The 23,119-nt window shown below is 39.0% G+C and overlaps 1 protein-coding gene across 1 annotated transcript; it reads left to right on the forward strand.

Annotated features, from left to right (window-relative positions):
- Positions 1–2,113: 2,113 nt before the first annotated feature.
- Positions 2,114–4,596, forward strand: LOC116211711 (aluminum-activated malate transporter 8-like). Its single transcript, XM_031546201.1, has 6 exons — positions 2,114–2,591; positions 2,690–2,830; positions 3,035–3,307; positions 3,423–3,532; positions 3,630–3,773; positions 3,891–4,596. The coding sequence occupies exons 1-6, from the start codon at positions 2,318–2,320 to the stop codon at positions 4,206–4,208; spliced, it is 1,260 nt and encodes a 419-aa protein (XP_031402061.1). The 5' UTR covers positions 2,114–2,317; the 3' UTR covers positions 4,209–4,596.
- Positions 4,597–23,119: the final 18,523 nt, after the last annotated feature.

Genomic DNA, 23,119 nt, shown 5'->3' on the forward strand with positions numbered 1-23,119 from the left:
AAGGGGATGTAGTTGCTGGCTGCTGCTGTAAGGAGACAGTAGTATTTCCATTGGAAGTGATTATTTTGGTTAGGTGTATATTTCCTTCGGGAGATAAACGGGGCTAAGGCCCGGTGGGGAAAAGGAAAGGGAAAAAAAATAAAGAAATTAAAATCAAACTAGACAAAATCGGGATAAAGCAACTCCATAAAGATAGAAAAGCTCTGACCCGTCCGGAGAAGGGTTGCATACATGCATTTTGCTTATTCACTATCTAATCCGCAACAAAATTTCCTTTGGTCCAAATCACTGATTTACACGTGCCAATGACGTACTAGTAATCATGGTTTCAGAGTTCGGAGACCGTGTGAATATCCAAGGATTTGAATATTGAGGCTCCTCAGGCCAAGCCCTCTCCACAGTTAACAAACTATTAAGAGTATATAGCTGTATATAAGGATGTAATTCAGGCAAGGATACAACTATTACATTCAGCCAAAAAAAGAAGAAGATACAACTATTACACATCCTTGCCTTATTATATCCTTATATTCATGTATACACTCTAATATTTGGTACCGTTAATTTGTCGATTTCTCATTTATCTGATCTTTTTTTGGTATTTTTGAACAATAATATTGACACTCAGCCGCGACGTGAAATAATGTGATTTTGAATTTGTACTAACTTTTTCAAATGTCCATATTATGCTATTGCCATTTTGTGTATGCGAGGAGATTGGCCCCCGAAATATTTGTTTCATATATGTAGTGGCGCATATACAGAATGAAAGATGCATCATTCAATATATTGAACAGAACTGTTCTGAGTCAATTAATGATATCATTAGATACCGCGCTTCTTGGCACTTTGTAGATTTCTCCATCTAAGTAATTAATGGGATAAGAAATTTAGTGACCACTACTTATCAGTGATTGCACAGCAATATGGGGGCAGCAGGGGTTGATTAACGTCTGTAAATGCGATTTGCCTATCAGCGAAGACAAATTGATTATGTATGACTCAACATCGTGAATGCAAGGGTTAAGGTCTTTTATCCGGAAACTTTTACGGTCCAATCACATTATTTAATGCAAAGCATCTTCAGGACCGTCGGATGGTTAGTCATTTATTTATTTATTTTCATTATCAGAAGGAATGAATTGTTCCAAAAATTAATCGCACCATAAAATAATTGCATCATAGAATTTCTCCACTTTTCTTACAGCTTGAAACGCCGGTACAAGTTTATCAGACTAAGTTTGGAAACATAATTTATTTCTTGCAGGTACGAATCAAATGTCCATTAACTTGGTGGATGATGTTCTCGATTTTATTTCCGGTTCATCAATCAAACTTTTACGGGGCATAAAAGAAATATCGATATCCAACATAAGATTGTTTATATATATGTGTATTAATCCTTGTGAATGCGGGTAAAATCTCAGCTCTATCACCAACAAAAGTTAGTTCAATCGGTTCGGCGCTTACTACCCTTAAATAAGATTTCGGGCTCAAGTCTTGTCAATGGAGAAAATGCTTATTGGAATATCGTTTTATTTCTTAGTAGGCTGACCCATATCGAAGTGAATTAATCGATTGGGACTCGTTGGACTACTTGATAATATGATGCATACTGAAAAAGAAAATCTTAGCTTTATTTGTTTATTTACCACATTAACATTCACATACATATGTATAATGGTCAAATCATGAATTGTACTATATACAAAGTGATAACTATCCAGAAAACAGCTAGCTAGATACGTTTGTAGGTCCCGGGGGTGGTGGGGGAGGGGGGGTTGGGGGTGGGGGGAGGAGAGGAGGAAAGAAAAAGGAAACATGCATTTTGAAGAAACAATACTGTGTAAAACGTTGGCTAATCTTTAGCTAGTACAGGTTCATTCATGGTACACTTCGACAATGCTATTCGTATGGGAGGCAACAAGGACCCGATGTCGCGAAAATATCGTCCTCCACCAAGCTATATATATTAGAGAGGATAGATAGTGTTCACTAATTCGTGCTGCTTGAATGTGTTCCACCAGGAACAACCTAATCTGAATCCTTTTTAGGTAAAAAAGAGAGGATGCCGTGGTAAGTTTGAGTGTTGCATGTTTCCTCTTATATAGCCATTCCAGTGGTGACGAGAAGAGAAACTTCCCCACATTTCCTATGTCCACATTGGAGTTTGATCTAACTTGCCTTTTGCCATATGCAATTGCTATGTGTATAAATTCTTTGCTACCTTCTCGACCTTCCCATGCACTAGAAGCAATCAGATATCGAGCCCGAGTAAGACAGAGAAAGAGAAGGGCTCGGCAAGACTTGATTGGCAATGGGTTCAGTCGTGATACCTATTCAGGAAAGTAAAAGGGATGACGTTGCTTCAGAACCTAAGAAAAGCTTCCGGTCCTATGTAGCTTCTGTTGGTTTTGTTAGAGAGGGGAGAAGCAAGTATGATATGAGGAAGGTGATTCATAGTATAAAGGTTGGGATAGCCCTTGTCCTAGTTTCACTCCTCTATCTCGTTGATCCACTGTACAATGAAGTTGGCAAGAATGCTATGTGGGCAATCATGACGGTCGTGGTCCTCTTCGAGTTTTTTGCTGGTTTGCAACTTAAATCATTCATTTATGTCTATCCTTTTGTGTTTAATGTAACGGGCATATACAGATTATAACGGTGTGAACTTGTAAATTTCCTGTAGGTGCCACACTCAGCAAGGGGATAAATCGTGGTATTGGGACGATACTAGGAGGTGCCTTAGGGTGCATTGCTGCTGTTCTTGCTCAACAAATTGGTGGAGTCGGAAATTCAGTTTTGGTGGGCATATCTATATTTATATTTGGTAAGATGCCTTTGTATTAGGCCTTTTGTACGATATAATATCACGCAACATAGATTTTACTTGAGGCAGTAGATGAGAAATACAGCACAAAACTAGAAAACAGCTGAAGCTAAACCCAGTTTTATGGTTCGAGTTATTCTGACCATTACGACATTGATTTGAAGTTCATGATTACTTATAATATATATGAACCTTGAATTGCAGGGGCAGCTGCAACGTATTCTCGGCTAATTCCAAGCATTAAGATAAGATACGATTATGGGTCCATGATATTCATCCTCACCTTTACTCTGGTAGTGGTGTCCGGTTTGAGGGCAGAGCAGGTCATGGATGTTGCTCGGCAGCGTCTCGCTACAATTGGGATGGGATTCGGTATATGCATCTTCACGAGCTTGCTTGTGTTCCCTAATTGGGCAAGTGACGAACTTCATGTTTCTATGGCCACCAAATTAGAACATGTTGCTTCCTCCATTGAAGGTACCAAGTCAATCAGATTCCTCGTCTTCCTCTCTAGGATTTCATCATTCATGCGGCGCCTGCTTTCTCTCCTATCAGCAATTAACCATAAGTTTCTTCAATTGTTTTTCATAAGGATGCTTGGAGGAGTACTTCATGTCGGGAAGTGATAAGGAAAAACAGGGAAGCAATAGCTGCAAGAATTGCAAGAGTGTTCTGCATTCGAAATCTAAGGACGAGATGCTAGTGAGCAATAGTTCTGAACTCCCATTTTGATATGTTCGATTCAACTTTCTTTGGGTGTAATCACAGCTTATTGATGAACTTGCTGATGCATTTTTAGGCTAATTTCGCAAGGTGGGAACCATGGCATGGTAAATTCGGTTTCTCATATCCATGGAACAAGTATCTACAGATCGGGGAGAATCTTAGAGAGCTTGCTGTAACCGTTGTTTCACTAAGAAGCTGCCTCGAATCTCCAAGACAGGTGAAATCTAATGTTTCCATATCGTCTGAGTGATACTTCGACTTCCGAGGTCTATTCAGCTAAGTCTTTTTTTCTCTTCGGTAAATAAGCTTGATTAATTTTGATGTATACTATTAGCCCACGAAGGATCTACGGGAGCCAATGAGAGAACCATGCAGAGCTGTCGTGTCAACGCTGTCTTGGGCTCTAAATGAGCTCAGAGAGAGCATCATGAAGATGAAAAAGTTCCAAGGAGGCCCAGAGGTCTTGCCCAAGTTAAAGGCGGTAAGAGTCGAACTGACACTGCTCACAGCTCAAGTTGGAGCATTACAGAAGGATGAGGAACTGGCTGTGGTGAGCTTCGTGTTCTTGCTCACGGAAATAGTCGAGAAGGTGGAGGAATTGGGTAAAGAGGTCGAGGAACTTGGCAAACTCGCCAGATTCCGAGCTTTATAGTAAATCCATTCGATAATATTAGTAATTGATGCAACTAGTGACCAGGGTAAGTAAGCAGTTGCCATTTATTTTGGGTGGCAAAATGACAATCAAGCATAATTATTAAGATTACAAACAACAGATGGCGTGACTTGTAAAAGTATATGTACGCCGTATAATATGTATCTGCTAAGGGGACTTCATGATGTTCATATCGAACTATTATGGGCCTCTGCTGCTGTGATAATTACGGTTAACTATTGGCTTAGTGTGTATTTGACGCACTGATGGTCTGTAATTCCGTCCAAATAATTTTTGCTTTCGCTAACTCATTTGCTAGAGCTCTTTATTTTTTTTCGCTTGCAATGTCTACTGAAAAGATCAAGGCAAACAAATATAATATTTTCAGTGGAAGAATTAACATTTCCAGTCTCAATTACCAAATAGTAAACGATGCTTGTTTCAATTTCTCATATACTGTAAATTCTATGTTAATAAAACTATACTTTGTTTTGGAACTTTAAGAAAATTTATCACTTTAATGTGACTGAGTCCATGATTAATACGTCTGGTAAAGCTTATTAGAGTGTCACTGCATGATTTACATGTCTGCAATACTATACTATTGAGCTGTGTCACCCTCCATGCTACCATCTGTGTTTGCAGTGGTAACTCGGATTATGCGAAACAGTTAAGTGATGGTGTCACTCCACGTTAGCTGCAACGTCAGATTTCCATTACTTCAATTTGACTTCTGGCTATTTTGATAGACGAAATTGAAGTTCCGAGACGATTTTGATTATAAAATTTCTTTAGGATCAAACTGGCGGCTGTGTCAAACTTTAAGGACCACCTTAGCTTGACAATTTCCCTTGCCCTATGCTTTAACATAAACAAGCAGTAGAGCGAACGAACGCTTATATAGTTGCAATAACTATAGTTGATTTCATTAGTACAGTGGGGAGTTACAATTGCAAATGTATTTGGTACATAGGGAAGCTCTATGTATAAAAGGGTACTGAAAGTTTCACTAACAAAAATCGAACCCAAAATCTCTTGATTTCATATAAGAACGTGTGGTACTACACTGCATTCTTATTTCTCGTCCCCGCTAGGTTTTGATTTTTTTTTGGGTGGAAAGATTATTAAATACAGCAAAAGATAGGGTGCCATTAATTATTCGGAGAGCATGGAATTCAAGTCCATACCATAAGAAGAAGGGAAATCGAAATAAGCCAATCTTCTCCTCTTCTATTGAAGCAATTGAGAACACAGTTGTGTGCAATCAGTTATATGGTGCAATTAGTTTTTTGATAATCAATAAATCATTTACTTATTTACCAGTAATTGAAATCTAACCGTTCAAAAAACTAATTGCACCATATAATTGGTTGCTCTACCAAATTTCCTGATATACACTGGTTAATAAAATGGGATTCCTATCTTTTTTGGGAAATAAAATTGAAGCCTAGCACTTAATTAACGTATTGCAGGCATATAGTCAAAAGAGATCCTATCAAATGAGATTTGTGGCCTCCTGCCCCAGTTTGAGTGGGGAAAATGACTACACCCACTATACAATTTAATGACATGAAAGCAACAAAAGTGACCTAACCCAATTATTATACACATATAAATAATTAGGAAATAGAGAGAAAAGAAAGCCTTTAACCAATTAATCAATGACAATTATCAGGTGTAATTAAAGAGCGCAGTACGGAAAGACAATTCCGTGACACGGAATTAGTTCAACTTTTAGGTAAGTGCCCGTAGTCATACCACTTCTCATTTGTACTTTGTTGACGCAACTTTCTTCACATTGTTATTTTTTATATTTTATTTTCCTTCTTGTTGCGAGGTGGAGTTTGTGTCATCATGTCACGATACGCGGTGACGCTCTCGTTGCTTCCGTTTTAAAGTGAGTATTCATATACAGTAGTAGTCCTACAAGGACGGATGGGTACAATAATAAAGCAAGATATCGAAGACTGAAATTGTTAAATCATAATTATATAATACTTAAAAGCGTATATATAGGCTGAAATTGGGATTTACTTGTCGATGCTGTGCGTTTTCATGTGTGGCAGTGATTCAATGATTTTGATCGCGAAATGAATGAATTTGGGTTTAAGATGATTTACCAGGGCAAAAGGACTCCTTTCTCAGAACGTCCATTAATTGAATGTAACCTCAAAAAAAAAAAAAAAAAAAAGATGTGGCTGCACCACAGATAAGTAATTTTAAAACTTATGAGTTCACTGTTGTGCGATTTTTCAAGTGTAAAACTTAATAAATTCATAAAAATTCATGTATTTATTGATTTAAATTAAATGAATTTGGTTATATTCGATTCAACGATTTCTAAGTATTCATCTATGTTATTTGTATTTGGAGATATAATTTAACAATTTTTTCTTAAAATATAAAAATTTTCTCAATAAATTAAAATTTTTACTAAAGATAAAAAATGCTTTCAAAAATTTAATTATTAAAGTACCATAAATAGGCCGTAGTAAAATTCATTTTGTACACCATCTTCTTTTTACTCATTTTTCACAATAACTCACTCCAATCCATTTCACTCATGATCGATATACTCTCATACATTTTAAATATGACTATCTCTATTATATTTTTGTTCATTTTGTGTGCAATTATATATATTTTATAATATAATACTTTTTGTAATGTTTTATGACAGTAATAATCTCATATAAATTTAGTTACTTCTTGTTATCTTGTAATTTTGTTCTTCATAGTTTTATTGGATAATTTTTTAATAAAAAAATAGTATTATATATTATTCTAGAAATGAGAGAGATTGATGAAATGTCTCCGGCACCGAATACTGTGGAGGTGCTCATATACACAGTAGCCCCGATACAACAAATATGGAAAGATGTCAAAGATTATACAATATCTTAAAATAATATTAATTCAACTATTTTTCGATATCTCTTGATTCTCTCAAATACTCTTCAATATTTCTTGATTCTCTTGATATTCTGTGATTCTCTCCAATACTCCCCCGCAAGCACAACGGTTGAGAGTCGAACGATGAGCTTGAGCTTGATCTAAGTGAAGCATCTTGTGAAGAGGCCCTAGTGATATCCAATGTGACGCGATGATTGGCATTGCTCCCCCATAAGTGCAATGATCCCCGAAAATTGAGAAGTTAAAAAGAGAACCCCAAGTTGTTTAGTACGGGTTGGTCCATTGAGGCTTGAAAAGAGATGCTCAAGAGAAAGAATAGGAGCATAGTACCATGGGTTGGGCTCCTATGGGTCGATTGATATGGGAGAAAGTCTCCTATGCAATGGTGTTACCACGCCATCGATGACATGGTAACCCCGTTGCATAGAAGACTTTCTCCGTGAAAGGAGAAGGAACAAAGAAGAGGAAGAAGAAGAATAAATGGGGTTATGTGTAAATCAATGGGTCCCATAAAGTTAGAGTTAACCGTCTACATATACAACTTAACGGAATTTGTAACGGAATATCATTTCTAAGTTAATTTTGAAAACATGTATTTTTTTACTACAAAACAAAATTTAGAATAAAACTTAGATTTTTTTTAATTTAGTTATTTAACGGGATTTTTTTTATTATTTACTCAAACAAGATTGAGGAAAAAGTGATCGACCAAAGCAAAATACGATGGTAAAAACTTTGTTAAAATATATAATTAAAAGACAAAAATATTTTTCATTGCCCCTCTCATTTCATGGGGTCCCTCAGGGAATGGAAGGGAATCAGTTCCCCTATAAAAGGGAATTGGAAATCGATTCCGTATACCAAACAAAAACAATTGGATTGAATTGTCACGTTACGACATTTTTAAGGACAACTTTGCACAAAAGAAAACTTGAGAGATTTAAAACAAGATAAAATTAAAAATGTAAAATTTTTTAAAAAAGGAAGGTGTCGATTAGGAGGGGAGGGGCCTTCAGCCATCCACAGTTGGCAACCCCATCTGGGGGTTAGTTGGTCGGTGAAGGTCGCCTGCGTCGGCCAAGAGCCGGCCAGCAGCCCCAATTGAGGGTTGGGTAGGCGATGGGGCTCCCCCGACCTCTCCCCCCTATCAGCCCTTTCCTCTCCTTTTTCTCTTTTACATTTTTGGTTTTATTACATTTTAAATCCCTCAAATGTTCTTTTGTGCAAAATTATCCACGAAAATGTCATGACGTTACCATCCAATCCAATTTTGGACGGAAAAGTAACGATATGATGTGTGGTAAAAATTTAAAAATCGTGGCGTACTGTGAAAATTATTGAAAATATGATTTATGGTAAAATTATTTTAGAAATCATGATATATGGTGTTATTTACCTTAATAAATACTTCCAAAGCCGACCCAATTGGGTCACGACCTCTCATTTGTATATGGTATTAGAGTTGACCCTAGTCCTAGTCCTTTCTTTTCTCCCTTTCTCCCAAACCATTATATTGAATGACTCTTCCTTCAATAATACAATCGCTGGCCTCTCTAGCAACACTATTACCAACTATCAGTGTTACGGCGCCGACTTACACAAAAGCAACCGTGCTGCAAAGCTTCTTGGATGGTGCCGCAACACCAATTGTCTGTATTGTGGCGCCATCCGGCCCTACACGTGGTGCACCACATCCAACTTCTTCTAATGCTATTCCTTATGGTTTATCTTCATCTCTTCCCTCATCTAACCAATGGCCTTCCACGTCCTCCCATCACATGATTACTCGTTCAAAATATGGTTTTGAGAAAACTAATAAAGGGTCCTTAATTGCCACCTCTCCTTCCTTAGTCACAAAACATAGCTATGTGCTATTCTGAGTTAGTTAAGGATCCTCTAGGACTACACTTGGAGCTTGGTTCCATCGAACAATAAAATGAATGTGGTTGGAAGCACTTGACTATACAAGATTAAGTATAGGGTTGATAGCTCCAGTATAATGCACGCTTAGTCTCACAAGGATATAAACAGGTATTGATTATCATATGACCTTCAATCCCGGGGTCAAACCCTTTACAATATGTCTTGTCTTGCCTTTAGCCTTCCCCTCATATTAGGATATTCATCAACTAGATATCAAGAACACCTTTTTCAATGATGATGATGATCGGGGCATGATGATGAGGCTGATGCACAAGAGCATGAAAATCGGGCACTTTAAGATAGAGCTGATGCACCATAACTTGGAGACATGCATGTGCCGAGTGGATCAATCACACGAGTGAGGGCAAGACAGATCCAACAAGTTGTGGAGAGTTTGATTGTTAATCATGGAGATATGAGCTTGGGCGATATAGACTTTTTGGGCCACAAAGCTTTCAGCTTAAATGGGCCTAATAAACGGTTAAGTTTACTAACTTGTCATAAGTTGGTGGACACACAAGTCAAACTGGAGAAGACCCATAAGGAAGGCCGAGAGGAGTTGAGTTTGGAATAAACTCAAGGCCAATTACTTTAGGTGGCATACCTTTATTTTTCTTGAAATGTTTTTAGTTTTAGGAAACTAAGGTTGGTTTATTTGTCAAGTTTATTTCTTTCCAATTACACCGAGGCTTATATAAGGGGATTGAGTACTTGATCATAAGGTTAGAATTTTTTGGGTGAAGTTGTCAACACCTCATTTTGGTCCACCGTCTCCCAAACAGAGCATCAGCAGCAAATCTAGCCACAACCCTACAGAAATGATAGAGCAAGGCTTAGCAATGCCGGGCTATTATTCACAGACATGGCCTACAGATGCGATCAAGCAGGAGAAACACCAAGTAATACACAAAAGCCACAGAACGTAACCCAAAGAGACCAAAGAGGACTTGGACTCCAAAAGACAAGACTGGCTCATCACAGTGCAATTCCCTGACAATTGACCCGAGCTTACAAGAACCCTACTCGATGTCAAATTGAGATTCTGCTCTAGGCATATTCGGGAAAATAGGCAAATCTCTCAAGCAAACCCAGTTTGGGCTCAAGTGCATGCACGTAGTAAATGCTCGGGGCCTGTTTCTAATAGAATAGAGCACACTAGGCCACATAATGCACTTAGATCCTCCTTGGTGCCAAACTGAAGATTTGCCTGGGCGCATTCATAACATGATTCACATCTCCTGAGCAGATCCAAAATGAGCCCAAACGCATGCGCCTGATGAACAGTCGGAGTCCGTTTTGATAGAACAGAGAACGCAGGTGTCTCGGACACGTTCGAATACTCACCAAAGGCATCATGTGACCACCGACCATAATTCCAAGGACAAAAGGGTCATTTGACCCACTTGGTAGGGGCATAATGATTTTTTGGCCTACTTGGATACAAAACAGGGCAAAAAAAGCAGAACAGAGCCCAGATACATGAATAAATAACATAAATGACTGATTTTGCTCCGTTCGCTCGAATTGAACAGGATTGACCCTTGACCTCATGGCAAGGGCGAAATGGTCATTTTACCATGTGTTAAGGGGCAAAATGGTCATTTTAACCCTTACTTGCAAGAAAAGGTCCTTGGGTCCATCGTTCTGTAAAAATGACAAAATATGTCAAAACGACTGGCGCTGAATGTAGATACGGGATATGCAGACAGAAATGGCCAATTCGACTCCGTTTGCCTGAAGCGAGCAAAGATGGCCTTCGAGTCTCAAAATCAAACGAACATCCCTGTAAGCAAAATGTGGCATCCTTAAACTCATTTAAGTCGTTTTTCGAGGGCACATTGCTCATGGGGTGCTTACTTGAGCCACAGGCCTCAAATGCACGAATAACTGGGATACGAGCTTACCCAATTTTCCCCTCGAGTCATGTGGAACCCACGGCCACTCAAATACTTCCAAGTGTCCAAATATGGCAAATGTGGTTCATTTGAGCCGATTTTTCACGAGTATCACCGATTTCGCATTAACTTGAACTACGGGACTCGAGTGCGCGACTAATCGGAACTCGAACTTCGCTGACTCAACCCCAAACTTCGTGGGACCCACCCTGCCCTAGCCGCCTCTAAACTGCGTGGGCCCTATCAAACCAAGTCGACAACCCCTCCTAGCCGCCCCTTGCTCTCATAGCAGACTTCTTCAAGTTAAAGAGACCAAATTGCATCTTTGCTTCATCCTCTTCAAGCCAACTCAAAGCCAACTTGCTTCCTACAATTTTTGACTAATTTCCCCTCCTAATTGGCTCATAAAAACCGGCATTGACCAAAGAATTGGTTAATTGCACTTAATTTTTGCAAATTGGCCCTTTAAGCACCTCTATATAAACACAAGAGCAAGACCATTAAAAGGGTTCTTCTTTTGGCAAGCATTTCACTCCAAAATTCTTCTCAAGAACCCCCCTAAAAAGCTCAGCTCGTCCAGCCCACTCCCTTGCCCAAAACAAGGCCAAATTTGTCAAAAAACAAACTGATTTCCGGTGACCGCCCACTCGACTTAACCCGAGCCTAAAACTAAACACATACTCTCCATGTTTTCGACCTCCCAAATCCATTGGTGGTGTTAGTTTTTTCGTTTGGAGCCTCTAGCAACTTGAACCAGGCGTGACCAGAACCTATCCAGAATCGATTTTCGGGTGGCAGCCAACTTCATGGCCCAAGTCATCCCTCTAACCGAGCCACTTCTTGGTGTTTTGGCTCAAGCACATCCTTAAGCACTTCCCAAGGGTCTTCTCGGAGCAAGGAGCCATCAAGCAACCCATTAAAACCTGCTCAAACCCAAGCTTTTCCTTACCTAGTTAAAAAAAAAACAGTTTTGAGCTCACTGGGTTTTCTTGCCTTTTCGAGTTAACATAGGTCCTTGCATGCCACGAGCCACCCACAGCCACCTCAAGCACCCTCTTGGGAAGTGTCCCAATCTGGGCCAGCTCAAGGAACCACCCCGATCCGTCGATGTAAGCAAGCCAAGCCCGGTGCCTTTCTCGAGTCACCTCTGTCCACCCGGGTTGCTTGATTGTCTAGTAGGTTTCTGGCAACTTTCTCGACTTGTCCTCGATCCTCTAGGCTAGGTATAACCCTCTTATGACATAGAGAAGTTAGGTCTTCTAGATCTTTAAGTTTGTGGGGGTGATAAGGCGATTTTTCAACCGGTTTATTGCATGTTCTCGTTTATCTCATTTTATTTCGGTTATTCCAACTTGTGACGATACATGTGCATGAATGAATGCGTGTAATATATTTTGCATATGGGAAAAGGCTAAACTCGGGGTCGAATAGACCATCTCGACTCAAGGAAAACAAGAGATCCCGCGGGCATACCTTTTAAGGGGCCGAGATCTTTCTTGGTTTTCTTGAGTCAAGGGTGGCCTCTTCCTCTTCGAACTTAACCTGTTCCCATGTTTTTACGCTTTGTCAATGCATGAGTATGCACCGTTTTATCGATTCCGCTTAATATCGTATTATTCCGTATGCTTGAACGTTTGCATGTGTTTCCCCGAGAGCATGGCGGCACCGACTTTGTTATTATGAACTACTATCATGTATGGCACGTGTAGCATGCGAGAAATGATTAAAACCGGGGTGAAGAGACCATCTCTGACTCGAGGATACCAAGAGGTCTCACGGGCATACCTCTTAAGGGGTCGGGATCTTCTTGGTTCTTTTGAGTTAGGGACGACCTCTTTTCTTCGGTTTGAAGTCGATTCTCGAATTGGTTGTAACTATACATCCCAATTTGTCGATAACTGGACGATAAAACGCATATTGAGCACGTTAATTCAAGCAAATCAATCCATAAACCTGTGCATGTAAAGCACAAGTCCATAACCATTAAAAGAATTTCATACACGGGTAATGAGACGTGTAACTTGGCTTAGCAAATCACTCGACGTCAAGAACAAAATGTACGAATTGGCAAATAACCGATAATCGCGTCGATGAATTAAGAACGGGTGTCGTTGCCCTTTTCCGAATCTAAATTTTGTAAATTAGTGAGACACATGGTCTGATGTGACGTGGGCATCCAAGGAAGACTTACGTAACCTGACTAGAGAACGTGCCTAATCCTAGGCTACTCGGTCATGATGCGGGAGTTTTCTTTGGACCACTCCTAGGCAGATAGACCGATCTTTTGGCTCTTACAAGGTTCAACCATAACCCTAAAAGATCCAAGTGATCGGTTGACACCGGTTACAGGCCGAGGTGGCCTGCATCATGTAATCTCACTATTTTCACAAACTTCTTTAGAACGCAAGGGCAAAGTCATTAGTTCTTAATTTAGTGACACCCATAGGGTTACCATAATCGAAAAACTACTGATCGAGAGTAATTGGGCAGCCTGTGCAAGCACAGGTTCATTTGCATTGCCCGTTTCTATTATCCTAGCATGGCTCTGCGCGCTTGAGGAATCGGGCCAAAGGCACGAGCGGGGACGGCCCGCGAAAAGCTGCAAACCACGGTGCATTCATGGCCTTCCGTGCCTCCGTTTCCTTAAGTTTATGCGTAGAACGGGTTCTTCTGTCATAAAACGTGCAAAACAACTAATCACGCATTTAGTATAATCAAACATGGGCAATTAGGCAAAAAGGGAATAGCTTTTGAATTTCTAGGTGAAAATACTCATTTCCGATATAATCAGTAAAGCTGCAGTGCCATTACACTGAATAATTTTAAAACAGATCCACCCACATTTAATCAGCCTAGCACCCTCTGAATGCATACATCTTGTTTCGACTAGCTTAGGAAACTGTTTGCCAAGCAACCCTGATTCATAACTGGTTTAATCACGTAAACAGGACCTAAGCATACCACTTGTCTGTATTCACATGTTTTTATCCGTTTTTGTCAGTTTTTATCTATTTTTATCAGTTTTTGTCTGTTTTCATCAATTTTTATCTGTTTCCGCCTATTGCTTGCTGTTTTGTCACGGTTCGGGTCCGAACCCATACGAAACGCCTTGCGTGGGGTCCAACGCCCCAAATTATTGATCACGGGTCCAATGCCCACACACATCGAGCGCGTGCAACCCGAGTGCGGAACGGGGTCTTGCCCCGACTCACTGCTTTGCTTATAATAGTGTCTATGTGGAAGACGACTCGGATTGGGTATGTGAGTCGTGGTTAGACAATTGCCCAGGAGCTCGACCGATCCTACGGCTATCTCGAGAGTCAAACAACTCTCCCGTTATCCGTCGGTTTGGTCGGACCCGACCCTAGCTCTTTGAGCCCGCGTTGCATTAATTTGCTTTTCGGTCATTCAAAAACTCACGGTGAGCACAAGCGGAATATTTGGCCTAATGCAATTCGACCAAGTCCATGTACTGTATCATGTCAGTATTTTAAATCGAGAACACATTGTAAGGGTGTTTTTCTGCACTTTCATTCAGTCAATGTAAGGACCCCAATTGGTGAGCAAAAAGTCTGAGCGTTTCATCGAATTTGCGGTGTCAAAACGGGCAAGGAGTATATAACCTAATTCATGCGGTAAATAAGTAAAAACGACAAGTCCTAGACAAACAGAGTATTGAAAGGGCGTGCAGGACATAGGCCCGCACGTAACGGAACACCCGAATTCGGAATCTTCGGTTCCGCATGACCATATGCCTTAACAAACTAGGTGTATCATATACCCCTAGACTCGAGCAACTCACCAGCCCTCGACTTTTCGGTCGTAAACAAGTAATGGTGACTCATTCTCAAGCGTATCCATCACGCGTCCCCACGGGAAGGTGGACACTTCCAAGCCGTGTGATCGGCTCGTGCGCATGCGTTCTCCGACGAGATGAAATTCTAGTGCGCACAAAGGTTTTCCCCTTTGTTCTTCATCGACCTCCTTTGAACGATCAAGTGTAATAGCTTGTAAGGTTCGACATAATTTGATATTATTGATTCTTATTCCTTCATAAACAACATGTCAATAATCCTTTCGTTGATATTATTGGCTCTTGATTCCCTATAAACAATGGGTCAATAATCTTTGGTTAAATAAATCTGAATTTGGTATCAGAGCATCAGGCTCCAAATTAGGTTTATCATATCATTTTCATTTCAATTTGTTGAGTTTCCTTACATCTTGTTTGTTCTTTTTGGATTGTTAGTAGCAAAAAGAAAAAACACAAAGAAGTTATAAAAAATTCGGATAAAAAACTAGAAAAAAAAGTTGAACAGAAATAAAGAAAGTGGTCTTAAGATTTATTGGATTCTTTTGCAATTGTGGATGTTGATCCCAATTCCTTGCTTCCCATCATTATAAACCGGTTTCTTTTTGTCCTTGTATGAATCCAATCGACAAGTTCAAAAGGAAGTTTATTTATCCTCGGTTTCAATCTTCCCACTATCTGGCATGATTATTGCTCTTTCATTTGGACATTGAGAAGCAATATGACTAGACCCCAAACACTGAAAACATTTAATATCCCTATTTCTTTGAGGTTGGAATGTAGAATTACCTTTTTCCTTATTATCCCCATGGCTCTTGCTCATACCTTTCTCAGCATTCGATTTGGGTTTCTCCATTGACCTTGAACTTTCACCCTACTTTGACTTCCAATTTGCAGAAGAACCTGAGTAAGAACCGCTATCTTGCTTGATTGGTCTCCCTTTCTTGAGTTGTCGTTCTACCTTTATGGCCATGCTAGCCATGTCTTTTATCTCCACATAATGCTCAACTCTACCACATTAACAATTTCTTGGTTCAAGCCACATAAAAACTGAGCCATAGTCGCTTCTTGATTTTCTTCAATGTTTGCCCAAATCAAAGCTATCCCCACCTCCTTATGGTAGTCTTGCACACTGTTTGTTCCTTGCTTTAGATTTTGCAATTTTAAATGCAAATTTCGATAGTAATGTAAAGGTACAAATCGCTTCCGCATGACAACCTTAATCTTATCCCAAGTTTCAATAGTACTTTCATGGTTCCTCCTCCTTTCCTTGACCAATTTATCCCACCAAACAATAGCATAATTGGTGAATTCTACCGCTGCAAGCTTTATCTTCTTTTCTTTCAAATAGTTATGGCAATCAAATACAAGCTCCCCCTTTCTCTCCCATTCGATGTAAGCATCATGATCAATCCTCCTTTGAAATGGTTGTATGCTCATTTTAATACTCCCAATATTTTTATTTACTCTTTCTCTAACTCATTGATCTCGCATGTCATGTCTTCATCTCTCGTTCCTATCTCATTTGGCTCTCCGCACACTACCCATGGATGCCACTTCACCATCTTCCTCAAAATCTTCATCTTCATCATATTGAGAAATAGGTAGCTAGCTATTTCGCCTCATTGTATTGGGTGCTTACACATTTTGTCCGATTCACTCTCTTTGCAGCTCGTTAATGAGATGATCTTGCGTTTCCATTCAATAACGAAAATCTCAAAAAACAACTTTCATTCTCTTGAACTATTGTTGTATGGCTTTCAAAATGAAAGTAAGATCTTGCTGCCAGGCGTTACTTCCATAATCGGTTGTAGATTCCATGCCTTTGCCTACCAAACTCATGTTCGCAATATGAAGAAAATTGGTGTTAAGATCTCACAACCATTCGCTTACATGTTTGCCCTCAAATTAATGTCACTCAACACTTGTGTTTTACTCAATTCAACAGCTTTTACCCTCTTATGTGTTCACCACTCTTGCCTCTTTTCACTCTAATTTCCTCCTCAAAGTTCTTTAGAGAGCTTTGCAACTCACAAATCAAATGCAATTGTCTTGTAATAATTCAAAACATCAATTATTATATCGGTTCTTATTTAAACACAAACTAACTTGGAAAATAATGATCAAAGGAAATTTAGGGAAGTAAGGAAACAAGATGAAACGAAACTATTATGAAGATGAAAACATATGAAGGATTATATATGGAAGGGAATGTATGGAAGGAAAAGATGTGAAATAATAATGGGAATAAAATCAATATGGATCAACACGAAAAGAAAGAATGTCTATAATCATGGCTAGGTTTTTATTTGGCTTGAACCGAGAAATTGCTAATGTGGTTGAATTGCAGTATTATGTGGAGATAGAACACGTGGTTAACATGGCCATAAAGATAAAAAGGCAACTGAAGAGAGGAAAGGCAGCCAACCAATAGGGCAGCTCCTATTCCGATTCTTCTTCAAATTGGAAGTCAAAATGGAGTGCAAGCTCAAGACCGATGGAGAAACCCGAATTGAAGGATCATAAGGGCTTGAGCAACATCCAAGGGGACAACAAGGAGAGAGGTAACTTTTCATCCTAATCTCAAAGAAATAGGAACATTTGAGTGTTTTCGGTGTTTGGGGTCTAGGGATATTGCTTCTCATTGTCCAAATACAAGGGCAATTATCGTGCTAGATAGTGGGGAGATTGAAATCGAAGATGAGGAAAGTGATTCCATGCCAACACTTGATGATTCTTGTGATTGTGAATATGCACTTAATGCACAAATCAAGGAATAAGAAAGTGATGTTGTGCAAATGGAGAATATATTCCATACTAGATGTCATGTGAAAGATTGGGTTTAAAGTTTGATCACTAATAAGGACAGCTGTGTGAAGCGGCTAGTAAGTTGCTTTTTGGCATGTTGGGGTTGCATATATTGAAGGTGAACAAATAATTTCTTGTTTCCTTTATGATTGTGAGGTATAAGGATGAGATTCTTTGTGATGTAACCCATGCATGCTAGTCATATGTCGCTTGGGAGGCCTTGACAATTTGATAGGCAAGCACAGCATGATACACCCTATTTTGGCTCGAGGTGATGTGATTCCCGCCAAGAATGACGAGACCCGACAACTAAAGGAACCCAAGATCGTTCCACGATCAGATTTGATTGACAAACCCTCAACCCGTTGTTCACAACATAAACAAGAACCTTGGTATAACTAACCTCAACCCGTTGTTTATTGCGAAACAAGAACCTCGGTATATAGGAAGATGCCACAAACGGTGATGGAAAGTCGTTTGATAAGTCGATGAAGACGCCACAAACGGTGGTGGAAAGTTGTTTGATAAGTTGATGATGAATGCCACGAAAATTTTCGATAAGTTCGAATTTATTCTTCAAGAACCAAAGAGAATACTCTCACAATTTTCTGAATGTTCCTTCTTTATTAAAAATTGACTAAGATAAATATATATAGACATAAACTAATATAATCTGGCCATATCTCCTCCTAAAGATAAGGAAAATAAAACATAGAATATCGATGGAGATATGACATAATCTATAAAGGAAAATATATCCTTAGAATATCTCCATGAGATTTAAACTTTAAACAAATCTGATCATAACTTCTCATGATCATCAAATATTCTAGAAGCTTCCTCAAACACTTACTGAATTTAGCATTGTCCGGAATCTTCTATAACATGAATCATGTTGATGGATCTTTGTTGATCACGTGGTTCATGTCCAATGGGCCTCCACGAATTTGCTTGAACCCAAACCTCTTGAATCAGGCCGTTGAGTTCATCATTAAACTTCTTTGCATGTGCCCGCGTAACCGGTCCATTTGGAACTTGAACTGGATCCCTAATTGGAACTTGAACTGGATCCCTTGAAGTCGAGCTACGATTTGCATCGCGGGGCATGAAGAGAGATCATACGAATTGAAAGGGGGCTAGGGGCAAAATGGTCAAAGGTGACTAAAAAGTCAACCCGAGGTCGATCAGAAGAAAAGGGCTCATAATAACAGAAACAGAACAAGCCGACAGAAATAGTGTAAGAAATAGAAAAAAAAAAGATAAAAACCACTCCAGTTAAACTTGATCAATGATGTTCAAATGGAGGATCAACGGTCAAACTTGATCAAAGTCAAAGTCAAATTTGACCACCAGAAGACTCGACGATAAGTTACAATTGATCGATACAACACTCAGGGCATGTACCATTTTGACAATCGAAAACTGATTGAGTCCATTCAAGGGCGGTCAAAGTGCCAATTGGGGAAGCCAAGTCAAACTTAGTCAACATTGATCAACTGTTGACCAATGGTTAACCTTATCAAGCCCAATTGGGCAAATTACTCAATGTGATTCCAATCGACTTGAAATTTTTATGGTGGATACAAGAGATTCACTCAAGAATTTCGCAGTGCTCGTAACTCATCACAAATCCCGAGATATGAGTTTTTGAAACTCCTAATTAAGGAAGGAATGACCAAAGATACTTCTTCTATGCACTTTGGGAATCGATGAAATCAGCTGACTTAACGAAAGCAATTTATCCGTAAAATACTTTTTCCTCAAAATTCAATGAGACTCGATGACGTCTGGGCATAAAAAGCACCCCAAAAGCTTATCGAAGCCAGAAGATAAAGTTCATGGAAATCGAGATGTCAAGGAGATGGATTCAAGACAACCCAATTTAAGATATAAACACATTTTGGTTTCAATTCGGATCCAAATTGCACAATTCTCGAGACCATGACGTGCTAAATACAGTGGGAATTGATTTGGTGGGTATCTACCCTAAGATTCTACACGATCCGGGAGAACGAGAATTCAAAGTGAATCATGCACAAAACGATGAATAGTAGACAGACTCATAACGTCAAGGGAAATAATTCCTCTAAAATTGCTCGAGTCATACTTACATGCAAGGCTAACTTCCATGGACTCCTGACTCCTCGAATTGTGTGCCTATAAAAAAAACTAGGGAGATATGAAGAGAATTTTGCCTAGAATCGTCAATTAATCTGAACTTTTCCAAAAGCAAACCATATCGAGGGACGAATTTTTCGACACAATTCCCAAAGTCAAAACAAGCTGAAATTCGAATGGGATGTGCCTAAGACATGACATTATCAGAAAAAAAAAATGCTATCTTGGATATGGCCAACTTTATCTTTTCCTTATAATTCGCTTAAGCTCCCAGCCCTAATCTGATATAGTGACAACCCTTGGATCAAGACCTTTTGCATCCTTAATGATCCTTAGATCATCATATTTAAGTGGAAACTTCCCCATACCACACTTTGGTTGCCTCATTACATCCCAAGTTTGAAGAATACAGATTGCCTTGCAAGGAAGCCCTCCCACTATCCTTTTGAATGGCAAGAACAAAGCAGCCAGCAACTTCTGCTTTTCTTCCACCCGTGGCCATTCAAGGCCAACTATGGCCATGTCCACCACTCCTAGCCCGCACAACCATCACCCTCACGTCTTTCTCCACCTCTCCTACCATCTCCCATCGATAAAACAATTATTGGAGGCCTTGTCCAGGCAACACAACCACCCACCCGAGAGCACCATGACGATGGTTCTTGCCAGATCTTCACCGACTTCTCCCGTTTCTTCCTTTATTCTTTATTTCCTCTTTCGTGTCATATGAATCATAATGTTAATCCAAGCCACGAGGAAAAAACATTTTCTCATGCATCAATAAGATGTGTTCCTTGTCTCACATCATGCTATTGTGTTTCTTTCATTTATTTTGCTTTAAAGGTACCCGTCAAGAAGAGATGCTTCGGTTACCATTCCTTGAGCAAGAGAAAAAGACGATGACGAGCAAAGGATCACATGCCTAGGAACAAGATACCAGGTAAGTCTACTAGATCGGGTCATGGAAAGACACAAAAGAGGCAAGGGAAAGACGTCTAGCTGCGCTAAATGTGGAAGAGGACCTCAATGACGCCATCTCATTCGTTAATCCCCAAGTAATCAAGATGTTCAAAAGAATGGGTTTCTAACCGGGGATCGGTCTAGGAAAAGATTAGCAAGGCCAGTCTAGGTTCCCCGAATTTTCAGTACAAATCGACAAACATGGCCTAGGATATGGATGGGGCCCACGTTCGAGCGACCCTTCATGGGAAAAAGGCAAATTGCCAGGGATGAATGGGTGGTTCATGAAAGAAGATGAGAATACTATAACAAAAAAAAAAACAATAACATTTCTAAGAAGATCCATTCAATAGCAATATATTAGCATCAACATTGTCTAAACAAAGCCTATAAACACAACATACAAATTACATTAATAACAATAACAACTGAATTAAGATCCACTCAAAGGCAAAATGTAAACATCAATATTGTCGAAGAAAGTTTAAATATAGAAAGGTAATAAAAAATACATAACATAGAAATTACATTTATTAGCCTAAAGCATATACTGTCTACACTTGTGATGCCCTCCATTGATAATACATTTCATTCGCTAACTCTTTTCTCCAATTACTCCATGCGTCGAATGTCTGAATATGAGTGATATTATATTCCTCATTAGTTGTAGTAGTATTATTTATTTCTTCAAATTGATATTTTATAGGGTCAAAAGCAATCTCTCTCCTAATGTAATTATGGAGCAAACAACTAGCAGTAATGATACGGTTATGTATTCTTATAGGTTAGAATGATGGGCTTTTAAGGATAGTCCATCGTGTTTTAAGCAAACCAAAACATTTATCAATGACATTGCGCGCGAATGCATGTTTTAAATTGAAAAGCTCTTCCACAATTCTAGGTTGATGACCTTGCCACCATTTGTTCAAGTGACATCTGTGACCTTTAAATGGTGTTAGAAATCCTTCACAGTTAGTGTAACCAGCATCTATTAGATAATATCAACCTATATTTGGGGGGAAAAAAAACAAAAAAAAAAGAGTGTAACTCAATATGCTTTTAAAATTTTCTTTTCTAAAAATAAAAATCACACAATAATAGCATAATATATCTTCCCATTAGGCACTCTAAGTCGATATGGTCTACTAAGAGCATCTTGAAGTACTCTTCCATCAGCAGCAAATCCTTCTCATCCAAGGAGGACATATGTAAATTGCATGTTCGGTGTACAAACTCCTAACATGTTTATTGCTATATTAGCCCTTCTATATCTAGGTTTACCAACCCAAGGTACTTACTAGGTAAGTATTTTTATATTTCTTAAACCTAAATCAGAAGGCAATTATATTATTTTTAGTAGCTTAAACCACTTCTATTGATCATCGGTGGAGTTCTCAACATTAGGCTAAGGCTTCTTATACAAATGAGCATGTAAACGCATTTTTGGTTTCAGAACATTGTGGAAGTAACAGCTAACTCTTTCCCCGGACCTTGCAAAATTATGTTTAACTACACGATTTTTCCAATGATGAGCAAGAATATTCAAGAACATAGCTACCTAGTCATCAATTTGCATATTTCTTGTAGATTTCAAGCCCCTTATTTCCTCCAACATTTGACAAATTTGGAAAAATGCCCTCCTATTCATTCTTAACTGTTCTGCAAGTGATATCCTCAACATGCACAAGCCTTCTTTTATGGTTTCTACTGGTAAAATAGTTCAAATTGTACGACCTAACGGCTGGCCTAGGGCTATAAAAAATAGGTATTTCTAAGGTAAGGTTGATTAAATTTGTACATATTTCACACATTTGAATCCACCATGTCAAAATGACCATTTCTTCACCTTCCTCTTATTCCTCTGATTCAATCGACTCATGGCTGCAAAAACGAAGTATACTATGATATAAACTACTAAAAAAAGTAAAACAATTCATATCCGACACACATAGAAAGCAACATAAACAAGCAAAATAACATGGCAAAAGACCCAAAAAATTATCTATTGAGAGATGGTACTGATACAGACAAGCAAATTGATATCATAGGTATGGACAATTGACTGTCCCAATCTATTTTCAAAAATTAAAATTATTTATTCGATGTAAACCATGAATCTTTATCATCAAAGTTTGACATTTACGATGAAAATGGGTAATGAAACAAAAGCAGGCAACACAGTTGAGGCTAGTTCAAATTTCAAAGAGCTCCATTTTGATTATCTAACTGAACAAAAGATGAGCAAAGAGGAGTGTCGTTTCCAAGTCTAGCGATATCTTGCAAAGATGTTGTGGGGAGTTGAGACTGACGATCTCACGATGAATAGAAGATGAGAAACGTTCAAAGAGGAGCATCCTTTCCAAATCACCCAAGGTGGACGATATCTTGCGAAGATGTTATGGACAGTTGAGATTGATGATCCCACAATCGATCAGCTTTGTTGAGAGAAAGATTCCATAGTGGTGCGTTTGGTTTCAGAGTTA

This window comes from Punica granatum, chromosome 6 (genome assembly GCF_007655135.1).
Source record: "Punica granatum isolate Tunisia-2019 chromosome 6, ASM765513v2, whole genome shotgun sequence".
Lineage (NCBI taxonomy): Eukaryota > Viridiplantae > Streptophyta > Magnoliopsida > Myrtales > Lythraceae > Punica > Punica granatum.